Genomic DNA, 19,970 nt, shown 5'->3' with positions numbered 1-19,970 from the left:
TAGCACACCTACCCCCACCTCCCGTCCGTCCGTCCGTCCGTCTGTCTGTCCATCCATCCGAACTGAACTTTAAGTTTCCTTATTCATAGAATGAGGACTGTGGAGACAACAGGTGTAACGTGTCTGGCCCAGGGGCGCACCCAGGGAGGGCCTTGGCCGGATCTAGGACTCTGGTTGTGAGACATGGAATGTTAGCTTCTTTCAAAAGAAGCACTTGTGCCCTGGCCGGTGTGGCTCAGTTGGCTGGAGCATTGTCCTGGACACCACAAGGCTGTGGGTTCAATTCCCAGTCAGGGCGCGTCCCTAGGTTGCAGGCTGGGTCCCCAGGATGGGTGCGTGTGGGAGGCGGCTGATGGATGTTTCTCTCTCACATTGACGTTTCTCCCTTCCTCTTTCTAAAACCAAACATCTGGCCAAAACCGGTTTGGCTCAGTGGATAGAGCGTCGGCCTGCGGACTGAAGGGTCCCGGGTTCGATTCCGGTCGGGGGCATGTACCTTGGTTGCGGGCGCATCCCCAGTAGGAGGTGTGCAGGAGGCAGCTGATCGATGTTTCTCTCTCATCGATGTTTCTAACTATCTCTCTCCCTCTCCGTTCCTCTCTGTAAAATATCAATAAAATATATTTAAAAAATAAATAAATAAAACCAAACATCTGTGGGTGAGAACTTAAAAAGTAACAAAAATATTAAAAGAAGCACGTGTATTACTAAAATAGGAATGGCTTTAATCGTTTTATCAAAAGAAAGGGTTTGGGCTTGTGTGAGAAACAGCTCTCATGGGGGGGTGGGTGTCTGAGCCCACCCTCCCGGGCTCCATGGCTCCGTCCTGACTTCGGAGAAACCTCCCAGCTATGGACCGTCTGATCAAAGGCCCTCTCGTCCAAGAAGCCAAGCTCACGGAGACACCGTTTGCCCGATGGCACGGGCCGGTGGGTCTGTCGGGTAAGAGGCTCTTGCGTTTGCAGGCCACGCCAGGCAGGCCGTCGTGCCGGTGGTAAATGCAGGACTAGCGGGGACCTCTTGGGGCTTCGGCAAAAACCGCTGTGGCCGCCACGTGCCCCTTTGCGTCCCTGCCCTCAGCAGCATCGGAGGAGTGGCCGGTCCCGGGGCCTCCTGACCGCTCCCCGCCCTGCGCTTCCGCTTCCGGGAGCAGCCACACCTGGGCCACGTCCCGCCTCCCCACTCCCCGCTCCCCGCCTGCTTCCGATGGAGGGGCGTCCGCTTTGTACTCTCAGCCTCTTCCGGCCTCGCTGCTGTCATGTCTACTCCCACCGCCGGGGAAGACCGGGACGAGGCCCCGCAGGCGCTGGCCAGGTGAGGGCAGGTGGCCCGCAGGGGAGTGGGGAGCCCCTCAGCAGGGGGCAGTGCCCTGCCCAGGGGGGCGGGAACCGTGCGACCCCGGGTTGTCAGAGTGGGCAGAGCCTCCAGGGCTCCCTTTCCAGAGAGGGAAACTGAGGCCCCGAGAGCAGGATCAGGGCTGGGCCCCGGCCCCGTGCCGTCCCTCTGGGGGGCGGCCTCCTGCCCAGTTCCTTCCATCCTGCTCCCCGGGGGTGGCTGGGAGCCGCGGCGTGGTCTCGCCCGGAGCCCGTTAGAAATGTGGGTCTGGAGGCCCCCACGGCCCCACCGAGTCAGAGTCTGCATTCCGACCACATCTCCGGGACATTCCCCCGCAGAACGCAGGGCGACTCCCTCCGGCCGGTCCGTCCCATGGCCACCGGCCACCTCCTGGCAGCAGGCGCGCGGGCTGGCGGGCTCCGGACCCTCTGAACGGGGCTGGGAAGGTCGGTTTGAAAGTCCGTGCACAGCTGCGTGTGGGCGGCAGCTCAGCTCCGGCTCGGGCCCCCGGCGGGCAGGGTGCGCACCCCCAGCCCAGGCTCCCGGAGGCCGGTCCGGCGGGGCTCAGGGGCAGTACTCCTGCTCGATGCTGGCCATCAGCTCCTCCTCGGAGCAGTCGTACAAGACGGCCGACCGCCTCTCCGGCCTCTTGTGGCTGCTGCCCGGGGCTCTGCGGGCCACAAACACACACGGGGTCAGGAGGCAGGACGTGGCCTTGGAACTCGGTGTCTCTCCCAGGAGACCGCCCTGCCCTGGGGACCCCTCCCTCCCCGGACTCGCCCTCTCCCGGGAGCAGGCCTCTGCCCCTGCCTGCAGCGAGTGCTCAGGGCGAGGCCAGAGCGGAGGGCCCAGTTCCAGTCCCGGCTCCGCCTCGTACTAGCTCCGAGGCCTTTCTTTTTCTCTAAAATGAGCTGCTTCACAGGTTCCTTCGGAGGCAGACATGAGGTAGCATGCATGGACGGCATGTGACAGAGTCTTGCCCTCGGCAAGTGTGGGCGGGGGTGCCACAGCCATTGGCCCGATGCTCCCTGCTCCCCTCCCCCACCTCCGGGGGTCCCATAGGAGCAGCTGCGGGGGACAGGGTGGGGCCCCTCCACAAGCCGACCTGAGGGTGAGCCGAGATGCTGAATGCCGTGTGTCTAGCGTGGAGCGTGGCACCTAGAAGTGCTGGGCAGAAAGGTCCCAGCAGAGCCCCACACTTCCTGTTCCTGCTGTCCCCTCGGGGGCTCACGGAAGGTGGCCAGGGCAAGGGATTCGGAATGGGGGAGCCACCTCAGAGACCCCAAGGGCACCAGGGTCTCTTGAACAAGCCAGAGGGGAGCAGGAAGTGTGTTTTCCTGGGACTAGAGGGGCCCATCTGTCCCGCTCTGGGCAGCCAACTCCTGAAGGCCAAGGTCGGCGTCTCATCCTGAGTGATGGGTGAGGCTGCGACCGGGAGGGGCGGGTCCCGGACGCCTGAGTGACCGGCTCAGGGTCTTTTCAGGGGGGTCACAGCTGCTGGGACTGGGCGGTTCTGCGGGCTGCGGCCTGCCCCCCCCCCCCTGCCCCCCGCCCCGGAGAGGCAGAGCTTTGCATTCTAAGAGGGAGCTGCGTGGGGGATGAGCTGGGTCCGGGGAAAACGGGGCCCTGAGGCTGAGGGGCAGGTGGAGCCCACGGAAGAGCCGGAGTCCGGCAGCAAGTGACCCCCGGACTTACTCGGGCGCGCCGCCGCTCTCTGGGTGCTCTTCGGCTCTGTGCTCGGCGGACACCTTGAGAAGGACAGGAGGGAGAGGCATCAAAGGGCGAGCGATGGCGAGCTCCCACCGCTCCGGCTTTCTGTGAACCCAACGGCCACCACGGTCAGCCCTCGGGAGCGGACACCACCCCACTGTACGTGGGCACGGTCAGCCCTCGGGAGCGGACACCACCCCACTGTACGTGGGCACGGTCAGCCCTCGGGAGCGGACACCACCCCACTGTACGTGGGCACGGTCAGCCCTCGGGAGCGGACACCGTCCCACTGTACATGGACACGGTCAGCCCTCGGGAGCGGACACCACCCCACTGTACGTGGGCACGGTCAGCCCTCGGGAGCGGACACCATCCCGCTGTACGTGGGCACGGTCAGCCCTCGGGAGCGGACACCATCCCGCTGTACGTGGACACGGTCAGCCCCCCGTATCCACGGGTTCTGCATCCAGATCCAACCAACTGGGTGGAAAACAGAAAAAGGAACCCACAAAAGCGAGGCCGCGGTGGCTGTGTCTGCACGGAGCCAAGTCCGGCTCTGTTCTCGTCATTATCCGCACAGCACAGTCTGACGGCTGTCCACACAGCGTGTACGCGGTATGGGGTGTGCTCAGCAACCCAGCGATGGTCTGAAGTATTTGGGAAGGTGCACACCGACACTACACCATGTTATTTATTTTTATTTTTTTAAATGTATTTTATTTATTTTTATTTTTTTTAATATATTTTATTGATTTTTTACGGAGAGGAAGGGAGAGGGATAGAGAGTTAGAAACATCGATGAGAGAGAAACATCGATCAGCTGCCTCCTGCACACCTCCTACTGGGGATGTGCCCGCAACCCAGGTACATGCCCTTGACCGGAATCGAACCTGGGACCCTTCAGTCCGCAGGCCGACGCTCTATCCACTGAGCCACACCGGTTAGGTCAGTGGTCGGCAAACTCATTCGTCCACAGAGCCAAATAGCAACAGGACAACAATGAAAATTTCTTTTGAGAGCCCAATTTTTTAAACTTAAACTTCTTCTAACGCCACGTCTTCAAAATGGACGCGCCCAGGCCGTGGTATTTTGTGGAAGAGCCACACTCAAGGGGCCAAAGAGCCGCATGTGGCTCGCGAGCCGCGGTTTGCTGACCACCGGGTTAGGGCAACACCACACCATTTTAAAGAAGGGTGTGGTGTCTGCGGGGACCCTGAAACCAGCCCCCATGGGCACCGACGGACGACTGTACCACTTTTCTTAAGAAAATGTATTCTTATTTTTTTCAGTTTACAGCCAGTATTATTTTGTGTTAGTTTCGGGCGTACAGCATAGTTGTTGGATAATCGTATTTTACAAAGTGTCCACCTGGCCCCATGCACGGCTGTTCCCATGACTGACTATAGTCCCTGTGTGTACTTTACAGCCCCATGTCTGTTCTGTAGCTGCCCGTCTGCACTTCTCAATCCCTTCACCTTCACCCAGCCCCCAACCCTCCCTCACCCAGCACCCATCAGTCTGTTCTGTGTATCTATGGGTCTGTTTCTGTTTGTTTTTTTGTTGTTGTTTATACGGCTCTTTAGATTTCACATGTAAATAAAATCATATGGGATTTGTCTTTCTCTGGCTGTCTTATTTCACTTAGCATAATACCCTATGTCCATCCATGCTGTCGAAAACAGTTCAGAATTCATTGCCTGGCCGGTTTGGCTCAGTGGATAGAGCATGGGCCTGCGGACTGAAAGGTCCCGGGTTCGATTCCGGTCAAGGGCATGTACCTTGGTTTCGGGCACATCCCCAGTAGGAGGTGAGCAGGAGGCAGCTGATCGATGTTTCTCTCTCATCGATGTTTCTAACTCTCTATCCCTCTCCCTTCCTCTCTGTAAAAAATCAATATAATACATATTTTTTAAAAAAGAATTCATTCTTTTTTAGGGCTGAGTAGTATTCCATTGTGTAGATCAGTGGTCGGCAAACCGCGGCTCGCGAGCCACATGCGGCTCTTTGGCCCCTTGAGTGTGGCTCTCCCACAAAATACCACGGCCTGGGCGAGTCTATTTTGAAGAAGTGGCGTTAGAAGAAGTTTAAGTTTTTATTGATTTTTTTTTTTTTTTTTTTTTACAGAGAGGAGGGGAGAGGGATAGAGAGTTAGAAACATCGATGAGAGAGAAACATCGATCAGCTGCCTCCTGCACACCTCCTGCTGGGGATGTGCCCGCAACCAAGGTACCTGCCCTTGACCGGAATCGAACCCGGGACCCTTCAGTCCGCAGGCCGACGCTCTGTCCACTGAGCCAAACCAGTCAGGGCAAGAAGTTTAAGTTTAAAAAAATTTGGCTCTCAAAAGAAATTCCAATCGTTGTCCTGTTGCTATTTGGCTCCGTGGACGAATGAGTTTGCCGACCGCTGGTGTAGAGGTACCACAGCATCTTTAGCCACTTGTCCGGTGATGGACACGGGGCTGCGTCTATACCTTGGCTGTTGTAAATGATGCTGCAGTGAACATGGGGGGCATGTGTCCTTTTGGATGAGTACTTCAGGTTTCTTTGGGTATTTACCCAGAAGTGGAATCGCTGGGTCATGAGGCAGATCCGTTTTTAATTTGGGGGGAAATTCGTACTGTTTTCCACGCTGGCCGCATTCGCACCAGCAGCGCACCAGCGTCCCCTCTCCTCCGCATCCTCACCAGCGCTGGTTGGCTTGTGGGTGACAGCCGTTCGGACGGGTGCCAGGTGACCTCTCGTCGCGATGGCACCGCGTGTTCTTTATGCACTTGCTTTACCGTCCGGCGGTGGACACGGGGGTTGCTCCCGCCGTTTGGCGGTTGTGACGAACGCTCCTGTGAACGCGGGTGCTCCCAGTCCCCGCGGGCATGCCGGAAGGGTGTCTCCTTGGCTGGATCTCTTCTCAGGGGCCACAGAGAAGAAACACAACACTTCTACCCCACCGTCCTTCAGCCGTGGCTGTGAAGTCACCCGCCGTTCCCGCTGAGCCCAGCTTTTGCTGTCGCCGGGGATGGCTTTTCCTTTCGCCACCAGAGGTTGTGAGGGTTGTTACAGATAAAGTTTCTCCCGTCAGGACGGCGGGGTGAAAGCACAAGGTTGGAAGCAAACATCTGCACAGACAGCCCGGCTGGCCGCCTCGCAGGCAGGGACGGCGCGCACACCATCACACCCGTGAACTGGGCGCCCTGCGGCTGCGGTCAGAAGGCAGGCGCACTCTTTCTTCAGTAACTCCCCTGCCTTGACGTTAACTTGACCTTCTCCGACGGGCGATGTTCGGCACCTTCCCAGACGTACAGCTTGCAGAAGTCACAAGGGGAGCGTGGAGGGGAAGCAGAGACACAGCGGCCCCTGGCGGCTGCTCCAGGCCCCGAGCGGACAGGAGTGTCCGCCACCCGACAGCTGGCAGGCTGCCCCCTGGAGGTCAGACAGCTGGACCCCGAGGAGGGCGGAGCCGGGGCTGGGGCGTGGGAACCTGGCTGAGCTCAGGGAGGGCGCTGTGTCTGGGCAGGGTGGGGACATGTTCTCACTTGAAATCCTGCCCTCGATGGTTTGGCGCAGGGGATAGAGCGTCGGCCTGTGGACGGAAGGGTCCCGGGTTCCATTCCGGTCAAGAGCACGTGCCCGGGTTGCGGGCTTGATCCCGAGTGGGGGGCATGCAGGAGGCAGCCGATCCATGATTCTCTCTCATCATGGATGTTTCTATCTCTCCCTCTCCCTTCCTCTCTGAAATCAATAAAAATATATTTAAAAAAACAATAAACCCCACGGAGGCTCTGTAGAACCTCACCCGACAGCAGGAGGGGTTAAGATGATCTCTGAACGTCTCATCTGACGCTTCTTACAAGAGGGTGTGTTTTTAGAATAGTGAAATATCAACAGTTAATTTTAGAAAATCCACCACATATCTTACCAAAATGTATTCTCTCCTGCTGCTTCTATCTAAAGAGTTCTCCCCTTAGCTCTCAACACTTTTATATGAATACACAGGGTCGGGCAAAAATAGGTTTACCGTTGTTGGTGTGGAAAATAATACAATAACTAATTAGTAATAAGACAAGGAAAACACTGTTGGGCGCACTCACAGCTGAGAGCCTCCCTCGGCCCACCCTGTCTATGCGCACGCCTGTCACTGAGATACGGGGTCACACAGAGCAAGTCGCAGGGGTTGGAAGGCACAATCGCATAGGTTTTGACATGTGGATACACCTGTGAACCCGTCACTGCAATGAACAGACTAAACGCGCGCTGTGCGGCCTACCTCCTTCCCTCCCCCCTCCACCTCCACCTCCACCTCTTACCTCCTACCTCCACCTCCCACCTCCCACCTCCCACCTTCTGCCACCACCTCCATCTCCTACCTCCACCTCCCACCACCATCTCCACCTCCTACCTCTCATCTCCACCTCCCACCTCCACCTCCACCTCCACCTCCCACCTCCCACCTCCCACCTCCCACCTCCACCTCCCACCTCCCACCTCCTTCCCTCCTACCACCACCTCCACCTCCCACCTCCCACCTCCACCTCCCACCTCCACCTCCCACCTCCTACCACCACCTCCACCTCCCACCTCCACCTCCACCTCCACCTCCCACCTCCCACCTCCACCTCCCACCTCCACCTCCCACCTCCTACCTTCACCTCCTACCAACACCTCCACATCCCACCTCCACCTCCACCTCCCACCACCACCTCCACCTCCCACCTCCTACCTTCACCTCCCACCTCCACCTCCCACCTCCACCTCCCACCTCCTACCTTCACCTCCCACCTCCACCTCCCACCTCCACCTCCCACCTCCTACCTTCACATCCCACCTCCACCTCCACCTCCACCTCCACCTCCCACCTCCTACCACCACCTCCACCTTCCACCTCCTACCTTCACCTCCCACCTCCACCTCCCACCTCCACCTCCCACCTCCACCTCCCACCTCCTACCTTCACATCCCACCTCCACCTCCACCTCCCACCTCCACCTCCTACCACCACCTCCCACCTCCCACCTGTACCTCCACCTCCCACCTCCACCTCCCATCTCCACCTCCACCTCCACCTCCACCTCCCACCTCCACCTCCTACCACCACCTCCACCTCCCACCTCCTACCTCCCACCTCCACCTCCCACCTCCACCTCCACCTCCCATCTTCCACCTCCACCTCCCACCTCCCACCTCCTACCTTCACATCCCACCTCCACCTCCACCTCCACCTCCACCTCCCACCTCCACCTCCTACCACCACCTCCACCTCCCACCTCCTACCTCCCACCTCCACCTCCCACCTCCACCTCCACCTCCCATCTTCCACCTCCACCTCCCACCTCCCACCTCCTACCTTCACATCCCACCTCCACCTCCACCTCCACCTCCACCTCCACCTCCCACCACCTCCCACCTCCCACCTCCTACCTCCCACCTCCACCTCCCATCTTCCACCTCCACCTCCCACCTCCCACCTCCCACCTCCTACCTCCCACCTCCACCTCCCACCTCCACCTCCACCTCCCACCTCCCACCTCCACCTCCACCTCCCACCTCCACCTCCACCTCCCACCTCCACCTCCACCTCCTACCTCCACCTCCACCTCCCACCTCCACCTCCCACCTCCACCTCCCACCTCCACCTCCACCTCCCACCTCCACCTCCACCTCCCACCTCCACCTCCACCTCCACCTCCACCTCCCACCTCCCACCTCCACCTCCACCTCCCACCTCCACCTCCACCTCCCACCTCCACCTCCCACCTCCACCTCCCACCTCCACCTCCCACCTCCACCTCCCACCTCCACCTCCACCTCCCACCTCCACCTCCACCTCCCACCTCCACCTCCCACCTCCACCTCCCACCTCCACCTCCCACCTCCACCTCCACCTCCCACCTCCACCTCCCACCTCCACCTCCCACCTCCACCTCCCACCTCCACCTCCCACCTCCACCTCCACCTCCCATCTTCCACCTCCACCTCCCACCTCCCACCTCCTACCTTCACATCCCACCTCCACCTCCACCTCCACCTCCACCTCCACCTCCCACCACCTCCCACCTCCCACCTCCTACCTCCCACCTCCACCTCCCATCTTCCACCTCCACCTCCCACCTCCCACCTCCCACCTCCTACCTCCCACCTCCACCTCCCACCTCCACCTCCACCTCCCACCTCCCACCTCCACCTCCACCTCCCACCTCCACCTCCACCTCCCACCTCCACCTCCACCTCCTACCTCCACCTCCACCTCCCACCTCCACCTCCCACCTCCACCTCCCACCTCCACCTCCACCTCCCACCTCCACCTCCACCTCCCACCTCCACCTCCACCTCCACCTCCACCTCCCACCTCCCACCTCCACCTCCACCTCCCACCTCCACCTCCACCTCCTACCACCACCTCCATCTCCCACCTCCACCTCCCACCTCCACCTCCCACCTCCACCTCCCACCTCCCACCTCCACCTCCCATCTTCCACCTCCACCTCCCACCTCCACCTCCCACCTCCCACCTCCACCTCCCATCTTCCACCTCCCACCTCCCACCTCCACCTCCACCTCCTACCACCACCTCCACCTCCTACCTCCACCTCCACCTCCACCTCCCACCTCCACCTCCACCTCCCACCTCCACCTCCACCTCCACCTCCCACCTCCACCTCCACCTCCTACCACCACCTCCATCTCCCACCTCCACCTCCCACCTCCACCTCCCACCTCCACCTCCCACCTCCCACCTCCACCTCCCACCTCCACCTCCACCTCCCACCTCCCACCTCCACCTCCTACCACCACCTCCATCTCCCACCTCCACCTCCCACCTCCACCTCCCACCTCCACCTCCCACCTCCCACCTCCACCTCCCATCTTCCACCTCCCACCTCCCACCTCCACCTCCACCTCTACCTCCCATCTTCCACCTCCCACCTCCTGGCAGCCGCGGGTCTGCTTCCCATCCCTGCAGGCTCGCGTGCTCCCTCTGAAGCCTAGCTGCTGGGCTCGCACATGGGCACCCTTCCTTGTCTGGCTTCCTTCAGGCTGCGTCACGGTTCTGAGGTCCACCCACGTGGCGTGGATCAGGAGTTCTCTTTTCTTTGAAGGCCAGGTTTGGCTTGGTTTATTTATTTTTTAGGGTTCACTGTGGACAGTGAACACCTCCAGCAGAGGGAACAGGGACTGGATCTCCGGGTACCTCATCTCCCAGCCTCAGCTGATTTCAACCAAATTTTGCCAATCGGGTTCGGCCCTCTCACCGCCAGAGGGCGCTGTTGCCCGCACTTACAGGCCTCCCGGGCCAGCAGAAGCTGTGGGCCCAGAGGGCCGAGAGCTGTTTTACAAGTCGCTAAAAGGAAGAAGGACTTTCAGAAGGAGCTCTGACTCTGAGACCACCGTCCTAGGGCCTCTGCCTCCCCGCCAAGACCTGCCTTCAGGAACGTGTTTCCAAAGAGAAAGAAAGCCAGGGAGACCCAGCGAAGCTAAAGGGGCGGGATCGGAGGAAAGTGACGATAAAGTACACTCACACCGTGTTTTATCACTTGATAAAGCACATTCACACCCTGGCCTGTGTATCCCCATGGTTAGAGCATCGGCCCCTGCACCAAAGGGTCATGGGTTCGATTCCCGGTCAAGGGCACTTACCTGGGTTGCAGGTTCGATCCCTGGCCCCAGTCGGGGCACCTGCAGGAGTCAACCAATCATATTGACGTGTCTCTCTCTCTTTCTCCCTCCCTCCCTTCCACTCTCTCTAAAAATCAATGGGAGCCCTGACCAGTTTGGCCAGAATGGAGATGCTCCTGTGCCGGAGTACCAGGAGCCGTCACAGGGAGGGCGGCCCCAGCCCAAGGTCACCACCTCGGGCTCTTGTGGACTCTGCCCGTTGGTTTCCTGGTTTTTGGTTAATCCTCACCTGAGGGTATTTTTCCTTCGGTGTTTAGACAGAGTGGAAGGGAGAGGAAGAGACAGAGAGGGGGAAACGTCGATGTGAGAGAGAAACATCGATTGGTTGCCTCCCCTACGCGCCCCAAGTGGGGCCGGGGGTCGAGCATGCAACCGAGGTACGTGCCCTTGACTGGGAGATACGTGCCCTTGACCGGAATCAAATCCGGGACCCTCCAGTCTGTCCATTGAGCCAAACCCGCTAGGGCCCCTTTGCTTTCCTGAGAGTTTGAGAACCCCAGATTGCTAAGACGAAGGGACCTTAGCAACCGCCGAGGGCTGCTTCGCATTCACATTAGAAGCCTTGGGGCCCAGCACGGCGACTGCCCAAGTCCCCACCCCCCAACCTCCCGGGACCAGGAGCCGTGCCAGGTCGTCTGCCTCTGGGAGCAAGGATCCGGCCGGGAGCACACCCAGGTGGGAGCACAAAGTCTCGCTAAGCACTCAGGGAGTGCTCACTGGCTGGAGGCTGGGAAGAATTATGTGAAAATATACGTGAAGGTGCCTTTTTGTTTTGTGTTGTTATTCCTGACCTGAGGATATTTTTTCCCATTGACTTTTATTTATTTTTTATTTTTTTAAAATATATTTTATTGATTTTTTACAGAGAGGAAGAGAGAGGGATAGAGAGTTAGAAACATCTCCATTCTGCATCTCTCGGGGCAGTGCACGCCCAGCAACGGCCTGTCCGCTTCATCCTGCACCTCCCCGTGCCCAGCACGCGGCAGCCGCCCCCCAGGCCTGGCATCCGGCCAGGCGCCTGAGGCTCTGCTCCAGCCCCTCGGCGCCAGCTTCCTCCGACCACGGTCAGCAGCCACCAGCGCAGCCACCTGCGTCCCCCGCCTCCAGGCCGCCATCGCCTTTGCTCATGGGGTTCTCTGCCCCGGTGCTCCCTCCGCTTGTTTGCCAGACTCAGGGGGAGCCTGTCCTGGAAGGCCGGCCTGGCTCCCCCAGGGCTCTGCTGCTTCTCCTGCGGACCCCTTTTTAATTTATTTTTTATTTTTATTGATTTCAGAGAGGGAGGGAGAGGGAGAGAGAAACATCAGTGATGAGAGAGAATCACTGATCGGCTGCCTCCTGCATGCCCCACACTGGGGATGGAGCCCGAAACCCAGGCCTGTGCCCTGACCGGGAATCCAACCGTGACCTCCTGGCTCAGAGGTCAACACTCAACCCCTGAGCCGGCCTGCGGGCCCTGCAGACTCCATACAGATCCCAGACCACACCGTACTCCACGTTCTGTCTGCAGCTCTCCCTCCGTCCCCCCCGTTAGACTGCGGGCTTCTCTGGGACAAGGACCGCGTGCCATCCCTGTTCCTCTGCAGCACCTGGAGCTCCCCCCGCACACAGCAGGAGCCCACACAGCACCTGAGAAATGACTGGAAGGATGGGTGAGGCGGCCCCTGTCCCCGGAGTGTCTGGTACCCAGAGACTTGGGGGGCGGGTGTCCATCTTGTTGTTTTCACATTTAAAGTTCCCAACGCGCCCTGACTGGTTTGGCTCAGTGGATAGAGCGTCGGCCTGCGGACTGAAGGGTCCCAGGTTCGATTCCGGTCAAGGGCATGTACCTTGGTTGCGGGCACATCCCCAGTGGGGGCTGTGCAGGAGGCAGCTGATCGATGTTTCTAACTCTCTATCCCTCTCCCTTCCTCTCTATAAAAATAACTAAATAAAGTTCCCAACGCACCGGAAAATCGGACACTGGAGCACGGCTGCCATGCGCGCTCAGAGTGTCCTGTTACATAAGCGCGCGGATGCGGCCTTAAAGGGAGGGCCCTGCGGGCGGGCCGGGCTGCTGAGCTGCAGGCGCTGGGGAGCGCTGCCGGGCGGGGTGGGCGGACGGACAGGAGGCCTTACCCCACCCTCAGGGGCGGTTTCAGGACCCCGCTGCCGAGGGGTGCCCGGGGGTGGGAGTGCGGGGAGAGGCGTGCCTGCAGCTTCCTCGTGCCCCCGGGAGCTGCTGTTCAAGACCTTGTCCGCTCAGCACCCCGGTCTGACCCGCGGGCATCTGGGAGCCACTGTTTGGCCAGGGACCCCACCACTTAGCACGTCCTCCACCCGCACGCCGGGGCTGCCAAGGGAGGGGGCACCCCGGCACCCCGTCCGCTCGCTCGGCTGGAAGGCGCCGGGGCTGTGCTTAGCGGGCGGCACCGCTCCCGGGGGAAGGCACGGCGAGTCTTGGCCACCAGAAAGCCCCCGCCCCGTTAAGGCTGCTCCCAGCACTGTCACCCCAAAACGGAGGCGGTTCACCAGCACCCAGAGGAGGCGACGGGGAGGAGACCAGAGGCTGTGAGGGGGGCGAAGCCGAGGGATCCGCAAGCACCTCGGAATGTTCGGGGAGGGTGACCGTGCAGGCCCAGGCCAGCGGGGGCCTTGGGGGCCGGGGGGTGGGGGGCCGGAGGCCGGGGCGGGGGACGCGCCTGGGGAGCGCGGTGCGGAGGGCTGGGGCGCACGACACTCACCCGGCTCCCCGCGCTGGCGGCGGGTTGGGGGCGCGCCGGGCGCCGCGGGGCCGGCTCCCCCGGGGCCCAGGCCGCTGACTCGGCCAGCAGCTGGTCCAGCAGGCGCAGGGTTTCGTCCCGGCCGTCGGAGGGCGCTGCGGGACCGGGGCCGGGGCCTGGGTCGGGGCCCGCCGCGCCCGCAGCCGCCGCCCCCGCCGCCTCGGGGACCTCCTCCCGGGCCACCGCCACCGCCGTCGCCGAGTCCGGCGGCCCCGTCCCGCCCTCCGGGGCTGCCCCGCCGGGGCCCGCTGGCCGGCTGTCGGGGCCGCGGAGCCGCCGCAGGGCCCGGCCGCTCCGGCTGCTGCCGCTGCCCATGGTGCGCCCGCCGCGCAGACAGGTCGCCGCGGGAGCGGCCGGGGCGGGGACGCGGGAGTGGGCGTGGCCGGGGTGAATGGGGAGCGCTGGTTTTGGGGGTGCCGGGGGCAGGGTTGATCCGAGTCGGGTAGCGGTGGGCGGGGCCACGAGGGCGGGGGCGGGGTAACCGGGTGGGGGCACTGGGGCAGGGTGACCGCCTCCTTCCCCGCTCTGCACCCCCGCCCCCGCCCGGGGTCCCCCCTGCCAGTCCCCGTCGTTGCCTGGGAGAGCTGTGTAGAGGTGACCCCGCAGCCTCGCCCTCTGGGAGGGCGGTGGGTGCCTTCCCCTCTCCCAGCCTCGGATGCCCCAAACTTAACGGGGGGGGGGGGGGGAGGGCAGGGCGGGCGGTTAAGGCACCTCCGAGGAAGCACAGGGCCGCGCACCTGCAGCCCTGCACCCCTTCCCCACCCACAGGCGTCTGTTCCTCTCCCTCCTGCTCCAAATCTCATCAAGAAGTAACCCGGGCCCTGGCCGGTGTGGCTCAGTGGATAGAGCGTCGGCCTGCGGACGGAAGGGTCCCGGGTTCAATTCCGGTCAAGGGCACGTACCTGGGTTGCAGGCCCCTCCCCTGCCTGGGCCCTGGTCAGGCTGGTGCAGGCGGCAACCCATCCACGTGTCTCTCTCACATGGATGTTTCTCTCTCTGTCTCTCCCCCTCCCACTCTCTCTAAAAATCAATGGAAAATATCCTTGGGTGAGGATTAAAGAAGAAGAAGTCATCACGTTTGGGAAAGAAAATAATTTAAAAGAGGGAGACAGAAAAAGCATTCCCCCCCCCAAAAAATAAAGCAAAGGAAATCCGAGCAGCCACTGATCGTAATTCATTCTGGCTTTTGGTCGTGGGAGAGTAAAGAAAGAAAGAAAGAAAACCTGTTTTTTTGTGTGTGTTTTTTTAAGTGAACTACAGTAACGGCACATAGGGCAGGACAGGCTCCAGGCTGTGAGGTGCCGCCCGGGTGATGTGACCTTGGTCACACCTGTCTTTCCCAGACTAGGCTGCTGCCTCCCCCTTCCCCACAGCCGCACCCCACCTTCCCTTCCCGAAGCTGGGCGGCTCAGACCCGGCTTTCACCCACATGTCCTGACTTGACATGAACCCGCATGCAGACCGGTGGCAGCGTACTTGTCCACAAGAAATCTCCACTAACCTTCGCCAGCCATACCCTCGGCACTGCAGGAGCAGGCGTGTAAAACCTCCGGCCCGGGGAAGTGGGATAACGGTGGGGTTCGAGTGCAGAGCCATGTGGTTGCATCATCCAGAGCCCGAGGAAGTGTTTGTAACTCTCTCCTGCCTTTCTTTCCTTTTCCCTTTCGGATGTACTGTCCTAACCAGCCAGATGGAGGAGTTGGGCCAAGTACATGATTTGATATCGTTTGGGGGTGCGAAGCCCACAGATGTCGGAAGCTATCGATACCAGGTTTCTCTTTAAGAAAAACAACCCTTGCCGAAACCGGTGTGGCTCAGTGGATAGAGCGTCGGCCTGCGGACTGAAGGGTCCTGGTTCAATTCCGGTCAAGGGCATGTACCTTGGTTGCGGGCACATCCCCAGTGGGGGGTGTGCAGGAGGCAGCTGATCGATGTTTCTCTCTCATCGATGTTTCTAACTCTCTATCCCTCTCCCTTCCTCTTTGTAAAATATCAATAAAATATATTTAAAATAAATAAATAAATAAATAAATAAAAAATAAAAAATCAATAAAATATATTTAAAAAAAAGAAAAAAGTAAAAAAGAAAAACAACCCTCATCTTGAAACTCTTTAAGCCTGGAAAAAAAGTGTTCGGATGGAAAATTTTTTCCTGAACGAAGTTCAACTAAGTTTAATCATTTAAAGGAAAACATGCCTCAGGGCTGGCAGAGGGAGGCTGGTCACGTGACTCGTTGTGCAAGCCCCTGGCCTTCGCCTCCCAGGGTGTGGATTTTCCCGGTTCCCCAGACGCGTCCCGGTCGCTCCCGCGCTCCAGCGAGAGGAATGCCAAGCCGGTGTTCTTTCCACCCTGAGAGCACATTTCCAATCGGCCACATTTGGAGACCTGGCTTCCAGCAGATATTCAACCCCCCAGCCTGAGTTTATTAGGAGCTCCCCTAAGCAAACAGCCCCAGCTCCCCCACGGGGCCAAGGCCGCCTGAGATCATCTCCAGAAATAAACAAGAGCCTCTTTGTCCCAGAGGATGGCCAAGTCCCGGGAATATTGGGACATTGAAAATGGGGTCTAGCCCTGACCAGTTTGGCTCAGTGGATAGAGCGTCGGCCTGCGGACTCAAGGGTCCCAGGTTCGATTCCGGTCAAGGGCATGTACCTTGGTTGCGGGCACATCCCCAGTAGGGAGTGTGCAGGAGGCAACTGATGGATGTTTCTAACTCTCTATCCCTCTCCCTTCCTCCCTGTAAAAAATTAATAAAATATATTTAAAATAAAAAAGAAAATGGGTTCTAATCCCTCTTTTTTAAAAAAATATATTTTTTATTGATATTTTACAGGGAGGAAGGGAGAGGGAAAGAGAGCCAGAAACATCGATGAGAGAGAAACATTGATCAGCTGCCTCCTGTACACCTCCCACTGGGGATGTGCCTGCAACCAAGGTACATGCCCTTGACCGGAATCGAACCCGGGACCCTCCAGTCCGCAGGCCGACGCTCTATCCACTGAGCCAAACTGGTTTCGGCTAATCCCTCTTTTTTTAAAAAATATATTTTTATTGATTTCAGAGAGGAAGGGAGAGGGAGAGGGAGAGAAACATCAATGATGAGAGAGAATCATGGATCGGCTGCCTCCTGCACACCCTACACTTAGGGATCAAGCCCCCAACCCGGGCATGTGCCCTGACCGGGAATCAAACCGTGACCTCCTGGTTCAGAGGTCAACCACTGAGCCACACCGGCTGGGCGGGGTCTAATCCCCCTTAACACAGTGGGCACCAGTAGTTTTATTGCTGGCTTTACCCAGTAGCCATACAAGTTTCTATTGAACGAGTACAAAAAACGTTTTACAAAGCATCATACTTCAAAAAGGATTAGCTTGTAAGAACATGTAATAAATAACTTCAAGATGCAACGGGTATTTAATTTTAAGGCGTGCCTTTACCGCTTCTGTAAAACACAGTGTAATACGAAAACACGAGAATGCTCGTGATCCGCCCGCAATGCTCTAAGCAGGCATCCTGGCCGCGACACCTCGCCAGTGGCTGTGGTGGTGGCAGGTGAGGGGGTGAGGACGAGGCCCCGCGTGGAAGCTGTCTGCCTGGCTCCTGGGAAGGGAGACCTTCCTTGCAACGGACAAGTCACACTTTAGGGGAGAACTGCAGCTGCTGGTACTCAGAGCAGGAAATGTGTCCCGAGAGATATTTTCCTTGGTAACAGGACTAGCCTGGCATCTGGCGACGAAGGGGGTCTGCTCCTTACCACAGCCCAGGACCAACCACCCCCATTATAGCGGGTCCCCAGCCCCCCCCCAGCAAAGTCCCCCTCAAGTGCCCTTCTTCAGGGGCCCTCCCCTCCCCATCCCTGCTCCGAGCCTCTGTAATGTGCACCATCCCCAACGCGCCACTCAGTCATACCTCGAGGGGTATGGTGCCAGGGGTCCTCAAACTACGGCCCGCGGGCCACATGCGGCCCGCCGAGGACATGGATCCGGCCCGCCGGGGGCCGCTGCCTGTCCTGCTTAGCAGCCGACGCGTCCCGGGCCCGCAGTGCGCGTAGGAATTTGTTCATAGTTTTTTTTAAAAACTATAGTCCGGCCCTCCAACGGTCTGAGGGACAGTGAACTGGCCCCCTGTTTAAAAAGTTTGAGGACCCCTGTAGGCGCTGGTCATTGCTGATGCAGAAAGCTGGCGTCCCTGCTCAGATGACAGGCATGAGCGCTGGGAGCAGAGGCGGGCCGCGTTTCCATGTTAACGCTCAGCGGTAACCCGAGAGCGCAGGCCGGTGTGTGGACGGCCGCGTGTCATATACTGCCGTGTCTCTGGGCAAGGTGGCCGGCTTTGCATTTGGTTCCGCGGCTCCTCACAAGAGCCCACACCGCTCACTGAGGACCGTGGGAGAGTTGGCATGTAACATCGGGGCTGACTGGGCCACGGTACCCTATGGGTGCCGCTTCTCTGGACAGCCCTGCCTAATCAGAAGGCCACCTAAAATCCATGCAGAAAGGCCCTGGCCGGGGTGGCTCAGTGCTGAGAGCATCGGCCGGCAGTCCAAAGGGCCCCGGCTTAGATTTCAGTCAAGGTCATGCTCCTCCCCGGCCCTGGTCAGGGTGCGGGCAGGAGGCAACCAATCGATGTGTCTCTCTCACATGCATGTTTCTCTCTGGCTTTCCCTTCCTCTTCCACTCTCTAAAAATCAGTGGGAAAATCTCCTCGGGGGAGGATTAACAACAACAAAATAATAATAATAGTAATAATAATAAAAATCTGTGAGTAGTAGAAGAAGCACATTTATTTTCCTGCTTTTCTTTTAAAGTTAACACTTCTAGCTGGGACGGTCCTGGGCGTCCTCGGCACATGCCAGCAGCCCCAGGCCCTGGCTGGTTCTGTGCGCTCCCAGCTGAGTAACCAGCACAGCCGGGTACGTGGCTAAGGGGAGGGTCGGAGAGCAGGAGGTGAGCTTTGCCCCGGCAGGAGCGGGTCGTCCTTCTGGATCTGAAACTGCCAGCCGGACGCACACCCCGGCCTCCCAGCCCCGAGAGGTGCGGTTTATTTCACTCATAATTTGATTCTTGGTGTTAACGTGACTCATGATCACAACGCCATCGTAACGGCAGGACTGGGTCCACACAGCTTCCTTTTCAGCGTGCCTGGTGTGTTTAAGCCAGGGGTCCTCAAACTTTTTACACAGGGGGCCAGTTCCCTGTCCCTCAGACCGTGGGAGGGCCGGACTATAGTTTAAAATAAAACTATGAACAAATTCCTGTGCGCACTGCGGGCCCGGGACGCGTCGGCTGCTAAGCAGGACAGGCAGCGGCACCCGGCGGGCCGGATCCATGTCCTCGGCGGGCCGCATGTGGCCCGCGGGCCGCAGTTTGAGGACGCCTTAAGCAAATGGACAGGTAGCCTGGCTGGTGTGGCTCAGTGGATTGAGGTCGTCCAGGGGCCAAGAAGTCCCGGGCACATGCCTGGATTGAGGGCTCCATCCCCTGTAGGGCGTGTGCAGGAGGCAACCAATCCGTGTGACTCTCTCATTGATGTTTCCATCTCTCTCTTCCTCTCCATCTAAAAAAAATCAATAAAAATATTTCTTTTTTATTTATTTATTTTATTATTATATTTTTAAAATACATTTTATTGATATTTTACAGAGAGGAAGGGAGAGGGATAGAGAGTTAGAAACATTGATGAGAGAGAAACATCGATCAGCTGCCTCCTGCACACCTCCCACTGGGGATGTGCCCGCAACCAAGGTACGTGCCCTTGACCGGAATCGAACCCAGGACCCCTCAGTCCGCAGGCCGACGCTCTATCCACTGAGCCAAACCGGTTTCGGCAAAATATTTCTTTTTTAAAGAGAGAGAATGGACAGTTAGAGCTGAAAACGGAGTGTTTAGATCAGGGCCAGCAACGTAGGGTCAGCAAGCCAAATCCAGCTTCTGCCTGTTTTGTTTTTTTTTTGCCAGTCCTCACCTGAGGATAGTTTTCCATTGATTTTTAGAGAGAGTGGACGGGAGGGGAGACATGGATTGGTTGCATTGGGCACAGGCACCGGGCACCGGGGATTGAACCTGCAACCCAGGCAGTGCCCATGACCCGCAATTGAACCCGAGACCCTTCGGTGCTGGGGCTGATGCTCTAACCAGGGGTCCTCAAACTTTTTAAACAGGGGGCCAGTTCACTGTCCCTCAGACCGTGGGAGGGCCGGACTATAGTTTTAAAAAAAACACAACTATGAACAAATTCCTATGCGCACTGCGGGCCCGGGACGCGTCGGCTGCTAAGCAGGACAGGCAGCGGCCCCCGGCGGGCCGGATCAATGTCCTCAGCGGCCCGCATGTGGCCCGCGGGCCGTAGTTTGAGGACCCCTGCGAGAACTGGCCAGGCTCTGCCTGTTTTTATAAGTGAAGTTTCACCGGACGCCCCCTTTGTGTGTCTCCGGCGGATTTTGTCATGGAACACGGGGGCTTTGCCGTGGGATGTTCTATTCAAAAACAAGATGCG

General features: G+C 59.0%; 1 protein-coding gene across 1 annotated transcript; it reads right to left on the bottom strand.

Moving 5' to 3' along the window:
• Positions 1–706: 706 nt before the first annotated feature.
• CYS1 (cystin 1) lies at positions 707–13,807 on the bottom strand. The gene is made up of 3 exons (XM_080684865.1): positions 13,436–13,807; positions 3,031–3,083; positions 707–2,005 (listed from the first exon to the last, which is right to left on the bottom strand). Exons 1-3 carry the CDS (start codon positions 13,787–13,789, stop codon positions 1,900–1,902), a joined length of 513 nt encoding a protein of 170 aa, XP_080540991.1. The 5' UTR covers positions 13,790–13,807; the 3' UTR covers positions 707–1,899.
• Between the last annotated feature and the right edge of the window lie 6,163 nt (positions 13,808–19,970).

Source organism: Plecotus auritus (assembly GCF_963455305.1).
Source record: "Plecotus auritus genome assembly, chromosome: 8".
NCBI classification, from domain to species: domain Eukaryota; kingdom Metazoa; phylum Chordata; class Mammalia; order Chiroptera; family Vespertilionidae; genus Plecotus; species Plecotus auritus.
Note: the sequence above shows the minus strand (reverse complement) of the source record. Positions and strands in the feature narration are given on the sequence as shown.